The 17033-nt window shown below is 40.1% G+C and overlaps 1 protein-coding gene across 2 annotated transcripts in view; it reads right to left on the reverse strand.

Annotated features, from left to right (window-relative positions):
- Positions 1-17033, reverse strand: part of phf20l1 (PHD finger protein 20 like 1) — a 170265-nt gene that overhangs the window by 74701 nt on the left and 78531 nt on the right. Inside the window, exons 10-12 of one of the 2 annotated variants that reach the window (XM_068031403.1) lie at positions 12802-13069; positions 11903-12091; positions 3235-3432 (exon numbers count right to left, since the gene is read on the reverse strand). In XM_068031403.1, coding sequence (XP_067887504.1) covers positions 3235-3432; positions 11903-12091; positions 12802-13069 — 655 coding nt within the window. The remainder of the gene's footprint in view (positions 1-3234; positions 3433-11902; positions 12092-12801; positions 13070-17033) is intronic. The other variant, XM_068031404.1, reaches the window with a different exon arrangement.

The raw sequence follows: 17033 nt of genomic DNA on the forward strand, positions 1-17033 counted from the left end.
CGTTAACACCTAATCTGTACTAATGCTTTGTCTTTCAACACACCATTAACATATTGTTTGCCTTTGCTCCATGACCTTTTGGTCAGCTACGTGGCCTTGTCCAATCTACACCTTCTCCTTTGTTATCTCTTGCCCCACCCCCACCTTACTTGCTTATAACCTGTGACTTTTCTAATATTTGTCAGTTCCGAAGAAGGGTCACTGACCCGAAACGTTAACTCTGCTTCTCTTTTCACAGGTGCTACCAGACCTGCTGAGTGGTTCCAGCATTTCTTGATTTTATTTCAGATTTCCAGCATCCGCAGTACTTTGCTTTTATGAAAGGATAGGGTTGGGTGGGGTTAAATGGAGGGCAGTTAGGATAAATGACAGTAGCTGATTGCAATAACGGTTCTGCTGCATTATGGTTTTAATTTCTGATCTCCATAAACAAATCTTTTGTACTGTAGAAGGCAATGAGTAGTGTTTAGTGTTTTAGTTTCTGTAAAAAAGAAATTTATAGTGCTTGATATCATACCAAATATATCAGCATAACAAATATTTAAAAAATTCACCATTATGTTGTCTAATCTGCACTGTAACAAGCACCTCAGTGAATTTTGCACTGCGATATAACCTAGGGCCAGATGGAAAACTGAAACCACTCTGGCATTTTAGGGAAGAAAAACAGAAAATGCTGGAATTACTCAGCAGGTCTGGCAGCATCTGTGGAGAGAGAAGCAGAATTAACTTTTCAGGTCTGTGACCTTTCATCAGAACTGGCAAATGTTAGAAAAGTAACCTTATACTTTTATAACCTTTGCCAGTTCTGATGAAAGGTCACAGACCTGAAAAGTTAATTCTGCTTCTCTCTCCACAGATGCTGCCTGAACTGCTGAGTAATTCCAGCACTTTCTGTTTTTATTTCAGATTTCCAGCATCTGCAGTATTTTGTTTTTATTTTTGTGTTTAATTCACTACCACTTATCTTCCAGGAATACCTATCTTGAAGAAGTTCTGCTCTTCTCTCTGACAGGATTTCCATGTGTCTCTTTTACCATGTTCACCTTCATTGCTTTCTATTTCCCTCCAGGTGTTCAATAACGTGTCTACCAAAACGCATTTTCACAGCTACATCTCCTTCCTCAGCGACTGTCTCCGGCTCAGACTTATTTCACATGGATTCCAATTGAAGTTTCATCCTTTGTGCTTTGAATCAACCCAGGATTATAAGTATCTCCAAAATATACAACTTTCCTCGGATTGCTGCTCTCACCGCATCCTTAGATCCACAATCAGTGCCATGCACCGCCACATGTACACACTTGGCCTCTCTCTCTAGAAGCACTGCCTCACCATATCTCAAAGCTGTTCTGCTCTGCAGTTTCAATTCATCCTTCGTCTTATCCGACGCATTAACAAAAAACTTTTTCACTTCCTTTCAGGTGTTAAAGAATGCTAACTCCAGCAGCTCGTGGGCACCAACACCCCTCCAGATCCTCCTTCTCCTTCACTTCCCTCTGACCCCATCTCTTCTAATCTGACCCAATGCCAGGTATTCCCATCTGACGCTGAACGATCTATACCTAACAAAGGACTCAGTTTTATCCCCTTACGCCCCCACCGTAATGAATTTCTGTGCACGGCATGGTGTTGAGCTCTTCTTCCATCGTCTTTGCCTCCGGGCTCACATCTTTAACCAGGAATCCTCCCCCCGACCAGCGGACCCTCTCACCCGCCTCCAGTATTCTCCATCTACCTGGACCCCTCCCTCTGGCCTGTTACACACTCTTGATCTTTTCATTGAGAACTGTCGGTCTGACATCGGCCACCTCAATTCCTCTGCTCCCCTCGCTCAGTCTATAATGTCTCCCTCCGAACTTGATGCACTCCGTTCTTTCAGGTCTAACCCAACATTGTGATCAAACCTGCTGACAAGGGTGGTGCTGTTGTCGTCTGGTGTACCGACCTCTACCTTACAGAGGCTGAGCGCCAACTCTCAGACACTTCTTCCTACCTCCCCCTGGACCATGACCCCACCATTGATCATCAAGCCACTGTTTCCAGGACTGTCACTGACCTCATCTCCTCTGGAGATCTTCCCTCTACAGCTTGCAACCTCACAGTCCTGCAACCCTGGACAGTCCGCTTCTACCTTCTTCCCAAAATCCACAAACCAGGACTGTCCTGGTAGAACCATTGTTTCAGCCTGTTCCTGCCCTACTGAACTTATTTCTTCCTATCTTGACTCTATATTTTCACCCCTGGTGCAGTCTCTTTCCACCTACATCTGTGACTCTTCTGACGCCCTATGTCATTGCGGCAATTTCCAGTTTCCTGGCCCTAACCACCTCCTCTTCACTACGGACGGCCAATCTCTCAATACTTCCATCCCCCACAAGGACGGTCTGAGGGCTTTCTGCTTCTTCCTTGAACAGAGGCCCAACCAGTCCCCATCCAGCATCACCCTCCTCTGCCTGGTTGAACTTGTTCTTATATTGAACAACTTCTCCTTCAACTTCACTCACTTCCTTCAAATAAAAGGTAGCTATGGGTATCCGCTTTTTGTGGAATATGTCAAACATTCTTTGTTCCAGTCCTACTCAGGCCCCCTCCCTCACCTCTTTTTCCAGTACATTGATGACTGTATGAAAAGTCACAGACCTGAAGCCTTAACTCTGCTTCTCTCGCTACAGATGCTGCCTGACCTGCTGAGTATTTCCAGCAATTTGTTTTTATTTCATATTTCCAGCATCTGCAGTATTTTGCTTTTATTCTGGCATTTTAGATTATTAATTGCTGCTTTATGATTTACTAAGAGCTGTCTGTTCATCTTTATGCAAACTCCATGAAGGGTATGCAATGCTCTCCACTCAATTTTCCTCTACACTTCTGACCAAGTGATCTAAATGTCCAAAATTTGTTCCATTGACTCTATAATGCATATTCTCTGCATCTCAGTAGTTACAATTCATAAGTGAACCCTGATAGTGAATACTGACTTGGCCAGAGAGCAAGACAGAGGCTGGCAGTATAATTTGGGTCTGACAGCCATGTATTGCTCCACACATGGAAGGGTCTCCCCCTTCCAAAAGTTCTTGCATCCTTATACAATCCAAGACTTCAGCATCATCCACAGCACTTTTCTGATCCTAAGTCAGGACCAACTGAATTGGTAGGAAACTCCTTGCCCATTTCACCTCACCCACCACATCCCACACAACTCACTCACTACTAGCAAGAACCAATACCAACCTGATGAAGAGGAAGCCACGCTCGCATCAGTTATTATTTTAGAATGAGGTTTCATTGTTTGTTCTTTTCCAGGGAGTTGAAGAGAAGAAACAGGTGCTGGGGCCTTGTGCCGAGAATGCTGGGAGAGGTCAAGAGGCACCAAGTCATTGAACTCAAAAGAACTGGACTCTCTGCGCGGAAGCTGGTAATCATCAGAATCTGGACCAAAACAGAAACAGCACAAGTGAATGACATTGTAGGCTTCCCACTAGAATGCTTATGTATTACAATACTAAGTAGGCATGGCAAATTATTTGAAAACTCACTGACTATGTAATAAGTACGCCTGCTGAACAAAAAGTAACAACTCCAAGAGTACATTGAGAAAGCTCAACAAAGTGAGAAGCAATTATATAAATGAAAGTATGAATGAATGTGTTATGGTATCCATGTAAGTAGAGAGACCATCTCACAATGTACAACACCACATTATTCAGTCTATACTACAGTAGCCCAAGCATTGGAGACATGAAATCTGAATCTATACTCAAGAGGTCAGAGGTCTACAGCTCAGTGGTAAAAGGCAACTCTGAAATTCAACATATGAAAAAAAAACAGAAAATGCTTGAAATGCACAATCAGCATCTGGGAACAAAAGATAGGTTAGTGGTTCAGGCGGCCAGTTCCAACAAATAGTTCCATTTGAAACACTGACATGTGTACTGACCCTGCTGTATGTTTCCAGCATTTTCTGTTTATTATTCTAGATTTCCAGCCTTTTCTTTTTATCACTAAACTCCCAACATTGGCCCCAGCCATAATAATTTTGTTGGAGCGACAGAACTAGCAAATGCTTTGAATATTCTCAATAAAATGAACATTTTCTGAAAAGCATGTCAGAACCAATGTAGCTGAGACTATAGTGATCAGGTTGAGAATATGAAGAGTTTGAGCTGAAAAGTGCATGTTTGAAATGGAAATCAGTCCAATTCATCCAACTATCTAATGGAATTTGGGCTGACCTTCCTTGCATACTGTGATGACACACAAGTGTTTGAGTGGAAGCAGCTTAGTTTCCTCTTGGATGCCCAATATTACTTTTTGCTTCAAAAACTCCAACACTCCAAGACGACCAAACTCATCTAGGGCTGGAATAGTGCTTCCATATCTGAATGACATTGCCGATACCCCTCAATGCTCCTGAAAAAGCTTGGCGGCTGACAAGATGGCCCAGTTCTCCTTCCTACTCTTTTTCTGTTACAAGTCATAACAGACTTTTTTTTCTTTCTCCTTACGCCTCCCATTAAGCAAATTCTTACTGTGTGAAATCAAGGTTCATTACACAGCCAATACATCATTGGTTTTAGGACATCCTGAGGACTTGGATGGTACAATATAAATACAAATTCTTTTTCTTCCTTTTGTTACTCTTAACCTGCCCTTATCTATGACTTTAACATGGTGAAATACCTTACTTCCCTCAGTCTTTTCTTCCCACAAGTTCTACACTTTTTAAAAACCCATACTTGATGTCACAAATTCACTACTTCAAGCTTTACCTCATCTTCACTCCATGTATGTTTTTCAAATTTTAAGAAAGCCTGTGTTCGTCAGCCACATTGGAACATCCACGCAACATTATTGTGTAATCTGAGAATTCTCTAACAGGTGCTACATATAGAAAGCAAGCCAGCAGCATGAACAAACTGCATCAAGTATCCAGTGCATGGGTGAATATTGTACAAATAATAAAAATAGATTTTTGTAATTTTGTTTCACATAGAAACAGGCAATGTATTCCTAAACTGTGCAAATTATCTCTATTCCCTGTCTTTATTCAAAACAGTTCTTTAGATAAACAATCTCCCAATTCCAGAGAGTTTGCACGATTACTTGCTTGATTCCCATTTACAATCACTTGACTTACACTACAGTCTGGTATAAATTTCACTTTTTCAGTATAAACCCTCAGCATGAGACTGATAAATCCATTCTCTGGAACAAGAGCAGACAATGCTTAAAAATATGCAGTCACCCACAAGGATATCTTAACTCTTAAGGTGGCTTTATCAGGACTACTCTAATGAAGGGTTCCACCCGAAATGATCACCCATCTTCTCTTAAAGATACTAACTTACTCTGCTGTGCTATTACAGCATTTTCTGCCATAATTTTAGATTTCCATCATTTGCTGGGTTTTTAAAACAATCTCACCCACCTGTTTTGCACAGCAGCTTTCTAACAATTGAATCAGTACTGTTGAAAATAGAAGGTTTTACATCTCAACCCAATTGTTCAATTCAGTAAAAAGCCATTTTTTTTGCTCGTGTTCTCACTTGCTGTTACTGGGAATCCTTGTGTTTGGTGCAGCATGAAGGAGGTATCGTGAAAAGTTACCTCAATCTGTAACTGGAACAATCGGTGTACAATAGCATCAAGCACCAGTATAAATGCACCAGCCATTCAGATGAACTAGGCATATTCAGGGTTGGCTTGGGCCCAGCAAACCTGGCCCCATTCCCTGCACTTTTGAAGTCACTGGCTCAAGCTGGGTCGTGATTGCACCATAATTAGCCAGTTACCGCAAATGTTGGTAGTTATTTAACTCTAAGAGGCATTGCAGCCCCTACTCGACATCCACAAGTCTGTTTTCCAGCAAATGTCACTGGATGAGAATCAAAAGCAGGATGCAGGCTGATCGGTTCTCCTCCTCGCAACCAAGTTAGTTACAGGGTACTGTCACCAAGTGCTACAATCCTACTGCTACCTAGGCTGAAATCAGCTTACTCAACACAGATCAGCTCAGTTTCACACTAGACAGTGCATGCACCCACTAAGCTATCAGAAAAACCTCTGTGGGCTATTGTTGATACAGCAGAGATGAAGCACCATCTTGGAATTTTTAAGATGAAAGAGTAATTTAAATACATATGTGACAAACTAATCATTATTCACAGCCAATGAATTACATTTGAAACGTAAAACAACCGTGACTACATTGCAAATGTAATTCATTGGCTGGAAGCCAATATCCTGGGGACTGAAAAGTGCTATATAAATGCAAGTTCTTTGCTTCTCAAAATGTTGATGCCTGCCAACAATCATCTTCTCACCTAAAAGATTACAAAAATCTCAATTTCAATTGCTTTAACGAAAATCACATGCAGCCTTGCCATTAACCAGCAATATTCATGCTCCACTTGCACAGCTAGTGCTCATTGAGCAGTTATTTCTTGGTGTAACCTCCAGGAAATTTCTCAGGAAATGAATTCAAAGCAGTAGAAGGGAATTGAATGACATTAGAACTCATGAGGGAAAAACTGAAAAAAAGAGTGTGCAATTTTTTCCTGAACCTCAAAATTAGATTGTTAGCTTGTTTTTCTTCCTTTCATGACAAGGGCTCTGATATAGCCTTTATTTTCACTTTCTCAAGTCTAAGGGGCACGAACGTGAGCATACTTGCCACACAACCAGTTCAGCTATTCATCGCTATTTTTGGCTCAAACCTATCGAGCTTTGCCAGTCCTTGGTCGACTCTGTGAAAATCGACTACTACTGTACAACCATGCTGGAAGGCAAAGATTATCCCAGGCTCCTTTTCTTTACCACCAATCACTTGCTCAAACCCCTCTTTCCTCTGTCCCCACTCTCACATCTTTATCACTAAGATAGAGACTATGCCTGATATACAGGGAGAGGATAAAGGTCATCATGACTATTTGCCTGTGTGGAGGATAAACTGCAACAAGGATTGCCTGGGTGAATTGCTGGTTGCCATGCTGCAGCTTCTATATATTTGTGAATCTGATCAGCTGCCTCTTCTATTTTTCCATTCCCATTAAACCAAACCCCTCCCCAGTCCCTCCTACCCAATTCCTGAACCATACCTGAAACCTTCTCCAAGCTCATTTAGTCCATGAGATACATCTGCTGCTTCCATGATCCCATTCCCACTAAACTACTAACCATCCAATTTCCCTTCCTAACTAAGCTTGTGGTTATCCCATCTAATCTTTGCTTTGTTGGCTTGGTGCCAGTTTTTCCTCAAGACTCTGAAGCACCTTGGGAATTTTACATAACAGCACAATACAAGTATACCCTGTGTCACAAAAATCACAAGGTAGTTATCAATGAAGGCAGCCATTCAACTATACAAAAAAACCATAATATCCTCCCACTTTCGCATTCAACTCTTTCGTAAAAGATTTCTGGGAATTTGTCTTTACTGCTCCTTCTGGAATTTATTTCATACATGGATTACTTTTCAGGTAAAGAATTTCCTGATGCTAGTCTTAATTTTGACCTTTCACTAGTTTGAATACATGTCCCCTTGTCTTGCTGTCACAATTTGAAATAATATTCTGGGTTTAACTTCTACATTTCTTTAATGTATAAACTTCGATAAGATCACGTTTCAATCCTGAAAAGCACAATGTTTCTCCAGTTTTTCTTCATATCTCAGACCTGTAACAGTAGTTATTAGTCTTCTGTCAACTGCCTCCAGCATACTATACAGCTTTGGGTAGATTAACCATAGAAGTAGCGGTCAGAGTACCTCCTGCCACTACACTCCTAATTGATGGTGTGCAATTACTGTGACATCAAATGGAACTCCCACCTTCTCCACTGGGAAAGGTGTCCCTAAGGTTTTCTTGGTCAAGTCAAACACTTTCCCCCCCCGCCCCCTCCCCCATTTCCTTCAAAAAACTTAACTTCCTTTAAAAGTCTGAATACTGCTCTTACATCAAGGGGCTTTTCTAGCATCTCCCCCATGTCAACAAAATATAACAAAAAAATCTCGATAGGTGATTGTCCTCTGAAGTCCAGACTTCAAACACACTTCCCCAATTGCAGCCTTTCTGTTCTGTGTTAAATCACTATTTGGGTCATAGTTCTTCTAAATTTTCCTCTAATGTTCCTCCTCTGGTGCGCCACCTCCGATTATCATTTCATAGGATTTCCTTCATATTTCCCTTCACAATTAAAAGCATTTAAAACCTAAGCTTGAAATCTTCTAATCACTACTAAATTTCACTTGACTTCAACAGTGTTGTCCTGCACGATGGCCCTTCACCTAAGTTTCTGAATTTCAACAAAAACATCAATGCATTGTAACATTAATTGAAGACATTTTTAGCAAGAGAAAAACAAGTTACTGCCAATTACCAGGAATTTTTTTTTAAAGAAAATATAGTTCAATCCAAATACATTATAGCAGTCATTTGAATCTTAAAATTAATGAAATTCAAAGGTTGGGAATGTTTCTGTAACTTTACAACTTAAGAAAATCCCTGGTGATGCTGCAGTTCCTGTCATATAAGTTCAACTAAAGCTTCTGGTCACACATCATAAAACTTGGAAATCACCTTCAGGTTTCAGAATCAGAAAACTATCAGAAACACCACCCACACCAAGTTAGAGATTTAAAAAGAAAGTTTGCATGCATATAGATACCTCAATGAAATTAAGGCTTGAGCAAATTTTGTAGTTTATTTATGGTTTAGGGATTTTATGAACTTTTGGTCAGTCTACTGCCATTATCTTATCTATCATAGCTGTGGCCATTCAGTAATAGGCAGAGCTTTGTCCCAGCCCCTCTCTGAGTAGGGGATTAGTTCGGTTTGCATATGCCACTAATATGGTGGGGAAAAGAGAAAAGCATTTCCTTTAAAATGGACCAACTTCAGCAGTCATTTAAAAAGACTCATCTGATTTACCATAAAAGTAAGCTTGAATCAATGCTAGAAAGTAACAGATATAAGGAGTGCGTACAAGGCCATCATACTCGAGGAGGTTTGATTCATGCTATTAACCACGAGGAGGGATTTTTTTAAATTTTGAAAAATCCAATATTTCTTCCATTTTGAGCTTATCCAGTGGAGTTTAATCACAGCATTCTTAGGTTTCATTAGTGACTCCAAAGTTGCCATTAAGAGTGCCAAGTGTTGGCATGTGATCTTCAGTCATGTCAGGAAGAGTGTTTAAAATATTGGTACATTTGACCTGGGCTTTGATGGCACTAGCTGCTGGAAGAGGTTTTTAACAGGAATGCACTTTTACACTATGTCATATGTAATTTAAATATATGATATGTTACAGCAAAAATGCTTTTCGAATGTGAAGACCATGGTAGTTTTATTCTTGGGAATGGCAAAGGAGAGCTCGTCACTCCTGTAACCTCCCATACACGGGTGCTGTTCCCAGAATCTCAATCACGCCCCACAAGCGAAAACTACACTAATTTAATGAATCAAATTTGAATTCCCAGCTACCTTAACACTATACTCACTATTAAAAAACTTTTCTCTTGAAAGTCAGAGGGGCAAAAATAAGTGAGTGGGGGAGCTGCCATTTTAGAGAATAAGAACCCTGATATTGAAGCCATCTTGTGACTGCCAAAATTACATCCCACTTTTTAGAAATTTAGGCATTTAGGTACCTTTGAACATGTGATATACTTTTTGTGTTGTAATTGGTTAAATAGATATATCAGAGGAAGACCTCAAGTTTTTAACTAACAAAAAAAGACAAACAGCAAGGGTTCTGCAATCCAACATAGTCATAACTTTTATTTTTTTTCCTTTGTTTAGCAAGACAGTATTTTCCTCTTTTACAAAAAAGTATAGCAGAATAAGTAATTAAAGTTTTATAAAAATTCTTCATGAGGTAGTGTACTTGGCAACAAGGCTCCCTGCACTATTGTACTTGGTCCCGATGTACATATCCAGTGGTTTTCTTTCAATGAATCGTAACACTACCTCGTGATGGATTTTTTAAAAATTGCTTTAAAAAAGATGTACAACACATTGAATAAGTTCCTTGACAAAACAACCTCCTCTTCTGCCACTAATATGATCAATAGCTTACATTGACTTGACGTCAAAGACTTCATGCGACTTATAGCCTTCACGCACCGACATCAAATGGCACGACTATAACATTGCTCGACAACATCAGAAGAGTACATTCAATTCAAGTAAGCACCAATGGCATTGAGTGAGTTACGAGGCAGTTACACCAATCGTAGGCTTCAGATCAGGGTTCATACTAGGAATTTTACTTTTTTCAAAAAAGGAAAACAACTCATCTTTAATCCCCTCAGAGAGAAGAAAAAGCAAAACAGCCTTTGGTTACAAATATTCTTATCATCTCATTCTCCCTTTCTTAACCCATTTCATGTTCTATTTAGCCCCAAACAAAAAGTCAACCGAAAATGTCACTGTGGTAGAGTGCATGATTTCAGCCTAGAAGGAAGCGAGAGGTATGGGGAAAAAGAAACAACATTTTGAAATAAATCCACTGCCCAAGTCAAGCCGTGCATCTCTCAGTATTCAAGAGCAGCAATGACAGGACTTTAAAGAGGCCACTGCCTGCCCTCTACACTTAGAAATAGCACTAGGCACAGCAGCTGAAGAACCTAAAAGGAACAAGGAGAAAAATTCAAGCTTAAAAAAAAACACAGGGATTTAATTTAAAAAGTGTAAAAACCCAAATGGAAAACTCTACTATAAGCAGTTTTGGGTAGCAATAATTTAGAAGGGCAAACCTGGTTCAGGTTATCTGAGCCTCTCGATTTAGGCAAGTTTTCTTCCAGCTCACTGAGCCATCCTACTATTGTTTAACAGCCATTCTATTTTCAATATTGAAAGTCATTACATGGTGCGACTGTTTCTTTGGCCACGGGTAAGGGGCGGGGGTGGAGAGAGAAAAAGAATAGCAAGAAAACTGTTGGCTAAATTAGTTACAATATGAATATCAAAACTAATTACTGGGTTAATAAACATCTGAAGAATACTGACTGAAGTACAGTGATGTTAGTAATCAAGTCAGTTCTAGGATTGTGCACGTGCTGTTCCTGTTAACACCTCCTCTACTCCACCCCTTTAGTTACATTTTGGTCCAGACTTTGTTCAGCTGCTCTTTCCTAATTAGTTAGAAAAAGTCCATCCAAAGTATCTATAAAAATAGCAAGGTAAAGATGTGCTCTCTTCTTTGTATTACTACCTTGGACATGCCAACAAGTACACTGCACAAGCCAGATACTGCCAGTTGTCAACGTTCAGACTACAGCCAATTACAAACTTCCAAATCCATCAATGATTTAGGTCTGTTGACCCGTTGTCAAGAAGTTATTTTTGAAACCACCGCTGCTTTTCTATCACAAATGATCACGCCACAACAAGACTATTTTAAATAAACAGTCAAGCGCTTCTAATGATCCCATGAGAAAATGTCATACTGACACTCAAGAATACTTCAGCTCAGAGCTGCAGCTCCAGTGCAGTTATGCCACTGAGCTCTATTTTTGCTCAACAAAATGTCACAGCCAGACTGACGCCACTTACACTTCAGCATCAACTGACACCCCTCTCCAGAAACTGATGCACTCCTCCCCTCTTTGCATTTCATTAAAAAAATATATATTCAAGATATAAAATTTTAAAAGGTATATTTTCTCACAGAACAGGAACCGCAGCATGAGCAGAATGCATGTCAGGGTTCCAAATGACACAATATTTATCCAAAATAAACGGGTTTGATTGAGTAACGCATGTGCAACTTGGTCACCCGGTGCACTTTTATTTGGTTTCGGAAAATCCCCGCCGGATAAATACCATACCCAGTGGAACCCAGATTTTCACCTATTAGATACGACTGACTGAACATGTTTAGTTACTTTTATTCTCACCCTCTGGTATGTTGCTGTCTGTCAGATTAATGGATTTGCCCGACTGTCCTGTCATACCACTGGATGGAGAGGGTAAATACCCTTGGTCAGTGGGACCATCAATCCCTGCAGCATTTGCTAACCGTACAGAGCGTCTCCTACGCTTGGAATTTTCTAACCAGGTGGACAGACTGCTGGGCTGAGAAGGGCCTTTAGGAAAAAGAGATTCTCGATTAGCCTTTTTTTTTAAAAAATGCTTTTAGTTACTTGATTTGTTGTGGTAGCCTATTTTAGTATCGGCTTTTGATAGTACTACGCAATACAGTGAAAGAAACAGTTGTTTTACACCCCTTTCAACCTATGGTGTTGACAATAGAAGTCAATATAAAAAAAAATTTAGGGTGGCTGATACACTGGTTGTGTCAGGTTGACTATGGGCAAAGAAAATTAATTTTAGTTAAATGCTTATTTTTAAAAAGGAATCATATTAAGGATGATACAGTCCAGAGTTAAGAAATCTGACTCGTTTCCTACGTGAGCAAATATGGACAAATTTTTGAAGTTAAGGTCAGGCTTCTATTTCCATCAACTGTACACGTTTAAGTTGAGTGCATTTTTTATTTACCTTAGTAGGAACCATGATCTCAGCATCTATGGTGCAGCCTAACCCATGAGCAGTAAAGTGGAGGAACTTGCATGCATCACATCACTTACTAAAATTACGGAAAAAGTTAAAGGAAAAACTTTACATAAACTAAACATGCTGACATACCTGAAAATACCAGTTTACATGTGGTTTTCAAAGAAAAACAACAAAATCTTCATAATTCTTTCAAAACAATTAACAGCCACGACTAGAAGCTAAGTAGCTTTTTGCTTTAAAACCCCTCTAGGCAAGACTCACTAAGCAACGCACTAACCAGTCTGAGGGATATCTGAAGGTGGAGGTGGGGGTAATGTCTGAGGAAATTCTACATTGTGCAACTCCTTGCCCTGAGGTACAGTTGGGGCAGGAGAAGGATCTGAAGCCTTTATATTCCCAGATGGCTCCTCAGGCTTTGTTTTCCGTGTTCGGAGTTTCGTCGAAGGTGGAGATGAAGAGAATGGATCACTTTTTTGATTCAGAGGACAGGAGTCGTCGCTGCTCACTTCAGTCTTCAGCTGGTCAGTGGTATCAGAGGGCGACAGCTATATAAAATTAAAGGCCAAAAATTAAGTATGCAATAATCTCTTGGGAACACCATTTATGGTTTTAACTCCCTGCTGAGTTATAGTGCCATTTTCACACCAAAAGTATCAAAACAAGTTAAACATTTCAATCTAATCATATCATAATGTAAATAAAAATGTTTTATGCTTCCTTACTGGTGATATAAATAACATTTCCCCACTTCATACACTAGTATTAGCATTGAACTGGCAAAGTTAAATATGGGCTAAATCAACATTATTTCAGGAAGCACTTTTGCATTGGTTAGGGTTAGATATAGAAACATTCTCTTTATACTGCATAAATAAGAATTGCAGATTGGGTAGATGTAAAGTAAAGCTCCCTCTATGCTTCAGAAAGACTCAGCCTTCTTACTATTACGTGACTCAGATTTTCAAATCCAATCCTGAACATATTTTAATCTCACAACGAGTGAATGTGTCTCAATCCAGAATGTAACATGTGATGAATTCCATTTAATACAGTCTGGCCTTCACTACCTATCCTAGTCTTACTTTTTCTCCAATTTTCCCTCATCACTTGAACTTTGGTGGCAGCCCTCTAGTAGGCCAACCAAGTAGCTATTCTTCAAGTGTGAGTCTAGACACAGTGTTTTGGCAGAGTACTCATTTGAAGCGGATCTCACAATCTGCACCTGATTCAGTTCTCTACCAATGTCTAGACTTGTGCACTCTCCTACAAGGGTCACAGGATAGTGACTGGGCCCAGGAATGTTGGCCGTTTTGCCCCTTTCAGAGTCACGCACGATTAAGGTCGATCATAGCACCCTTACTGGTGCCTGACTAAGATTACTCATTCAGACCAGAGATCGGATAGTGCCATTACAAATTAGGCAAATTAAATTATACCTCTCTACAGTTTCCTTTCTATTCTGACCTCCTTACTTATAACCACTGAAGGTTAACCTTCTTTAAATAGTGCAAGATGGCACACAGAGGGTCACTTATGTAAGAACTGGACTGCCATTGGTTAAATCTTACCCAGCTTTGTTAGGGCCAGAATGGGGCTGAGATTTTGCTTATGACAACAAAAAACAAACCAGTTACAATTTTTCCAACGCCATGCTTGCATTAACTGAAGAACCAAGGCATCTCCGAGAATGAACCAGGCTGCAGTACACAGATACGTCACACTCAGGTTTCTCTCTCATCTATGCTTGCTCTTTCCAAATTCATCTCTCAAAAACACCCAGCTCCTGCTCTTTCAACCACAAGCCCACTGAATTCCCAACTACACAATTTTCTATCCTGAGCCCATGCTAACTAATATGGCAAATAATTCTCATTCTTTAGACATTGTTTCCTGCCTTCTTCAAAGCCACCATCACCCAGTCTTCAAACTCCCTTTCCTCTCCCAAGTCCTGGAACCCGTTGTTGCCTCCTAAATATGTGTCATCTTTAGCAATTCCTTTTTAAACCCCTCCAATCGGATTATGTCCCTTTTACAGCACTGAAATAGCCCTAACCAATGTCATGTTACCATGTTGCAACATCCCTCAATGTCTCTACAGTCTTCAATAGGGTTGACTTCAGAATTTTTCATCAATGCCTCTCGTTTATTGCCCATCTTGGAACGACTACTCTTGCATGGTTCCATTCTTACCTATCTGATCATAGTCAAGGCATGCCTATGGTTTCTTTTCCCACCCCTACTATATCTACAGATTCATACCCATGCCCCTCACAACGTCCAATAAGGATCTATCCTTGGCTCCCTCCTTCTCACCCGCATGCTGTCACTTGGAGACTTCATCCACAGACACGAGAACAGTTTGCACACGTAGACCAATGGCCCCAGCTCGAATTTTTCATTACCTGTCGACCCCTCCATGGCTTTGGACTGCTAGTCCAACATCTAGTATTGAATGTACTGTAACTACCTCCAGCTATCCACTGGAAAGGCCAAAGCCATTGACTCTTGCTCCCATTACATATTTTGCACTCTTGTCACTGACTCCATGGCTCCCCCAACCACTATCTTAAACTGATTACAACTGTTTACAAATTGATGTTGTTCAACCCTGAGCTGTGCTTCACACCCAAAAGCCTCTCCATTAAAAAGGTCTACTTCCACCTCTAACATTGGCTGTCTATGCCATTACCTCAGGGCATCACCCTCTGAAATTCTGACAGATCTTTATCATGTGTCAGCTTCATAACTCCAATGCCGTCCTGCCAGTCTCCCACCCATAAATTTATGTCATCCAAAGCTCTGCTCTTCATCAATTCCACTCCAAGCAATGCTTGTTCATTATCCTTGTCCTTTCTGACCTACATCTTTATTTCCTAAACTTCCCAACGTTTCAAATTTAAACTCTCATTCTTGTGCTTAAACCTCCTGGCAGACTCATCCCTTCCTATGTCTGTAACCTCCTCCAGCTATACAGCTCTCTTTAGAACTCACCATTCCTGTGACTCTGGCCTTTTGTATATCCAAGCCCTTCACACCGCAATTGGTGACCTTGCTTTCTGTTTCCTAGACCCGTTGCTGTGCCTCTCCAACGTGCTCTCTTTAAAACCGTCCTTAAAACCCACAACTTTGACTAAGCTTTAGGTCAACGCACCCCTTTTTCCTCAGTAAAACATCATGGGATGCCTTTCTACGTTAAAGACAAGTTCTTATGTTTATCTCAATGCCACATGTACTGATGTGTGCATATCCTATGGGCATTACATCCCTGGTACAGGAATCCATTTTCCTTTGAAAATTTGTTTCGAAGGGACTTTTCAAACTATAAAACTTCTAATCTCGCAGCACAAAATAATCATGCTTACATAGGTTCCAGCTGCCTGGATAACAAATCACAAACGAAATACAAGGTGCCATTCTTTAAAAGAAAATTTCTTTATCTAATTAAAAAAATAAAAATGCTGAAAACACAGATTTAGTCAGTATCTGTGAAAGAGAAGATAGGTTACAGTTTCAGGTGGGACCTGGTTCTGATGGAGGGCCTGAAAGATTAACCAGTCCTTTTCTTTTAGATGCTCAGAAATCCACAACATAATCCCTTTTTAAAAAAAAACACAACCAGGTTTCACCCTTCATCTTAATTACATCTATTTCCATGGACAATAACAAAACTCAAAATTTTAGCTTCTGTCATGTTAGCGTGACTTTTTTTTTTAAACACAACAAACCTCGATAGGTCTGTAAAGTTGCACATTCAAAATTCTAACCAGCATTTGTGAAATCTTAGGCTGAATCAACAACTCCAAACTGATCAAGTTTTCTTTGAAATCAACTTACTATCTCAAGACAAAAGAGGTCAACGTATTTAATTATGTTCTTAACAGCGATCATCAGCGATCATCAGCATCAGGGCCAGTATTTTGCAATAACTGAATAAGTCAAATTCCATTTCAGGAAGTGCAGTTCTGGGATTTCCTTTCATATGTATTGGGGATTATATTCCAGGATTCCAATCATTTTTTCTGTGAAAAACCAGCAACACTGAGCACTGGCTGAATAAGTCAAATTCCACTTTTAGAAGAGGGAATCCCAAAATTTTGCAGCTCGTATTCTGCAATTCTGCCCATTTTACCATTAAAGCTAAAATTGACTTTACCAATCACAGGTATGTACTTATTCAGTCTGTTATATACCTCTTTACAGTACACATTCTGTACTGATTAAATCTCAGAAATTGGCAACACCTCAAGGAGGTAGCCTTGCATCATTTCAGCTGTTCACTGGCTACAGTACAACTGAAACTGGCAGCTGCTTTTATATTGGTGCAGTTTAAACTAGATTCCAGCATTCACGAGTCAGTTCTTAGGTTTTCTACTGCTAGATCTGACTCACGTTTCCTGACACCAGGCAACCGTCAGCCAGCCTCTGGGATAAGTGAACTCAATTTAGCAGCACACACAGACACTGGTCTATCAAAATCCCTCGGAAAATAATGGCAAATAAACACAGCTG

The sequence above is a fragment of the Heterodontus francisci genome, chromosome 5 (genome assembly GCF_036365525.1).
Source record: "Heterodontus francisci isolate sHetFra1 chromosome 5, sHetFra1.hap1, whole genome shotgun sequence".
In the NCBI taxonomy this organism is placed as follows: Eukaryota; Metazoa; Chordata; class Chondrichthyes; order Heterodontiformes; family Heterodontidae; genus Heterodontus; species Heterodontus francisci.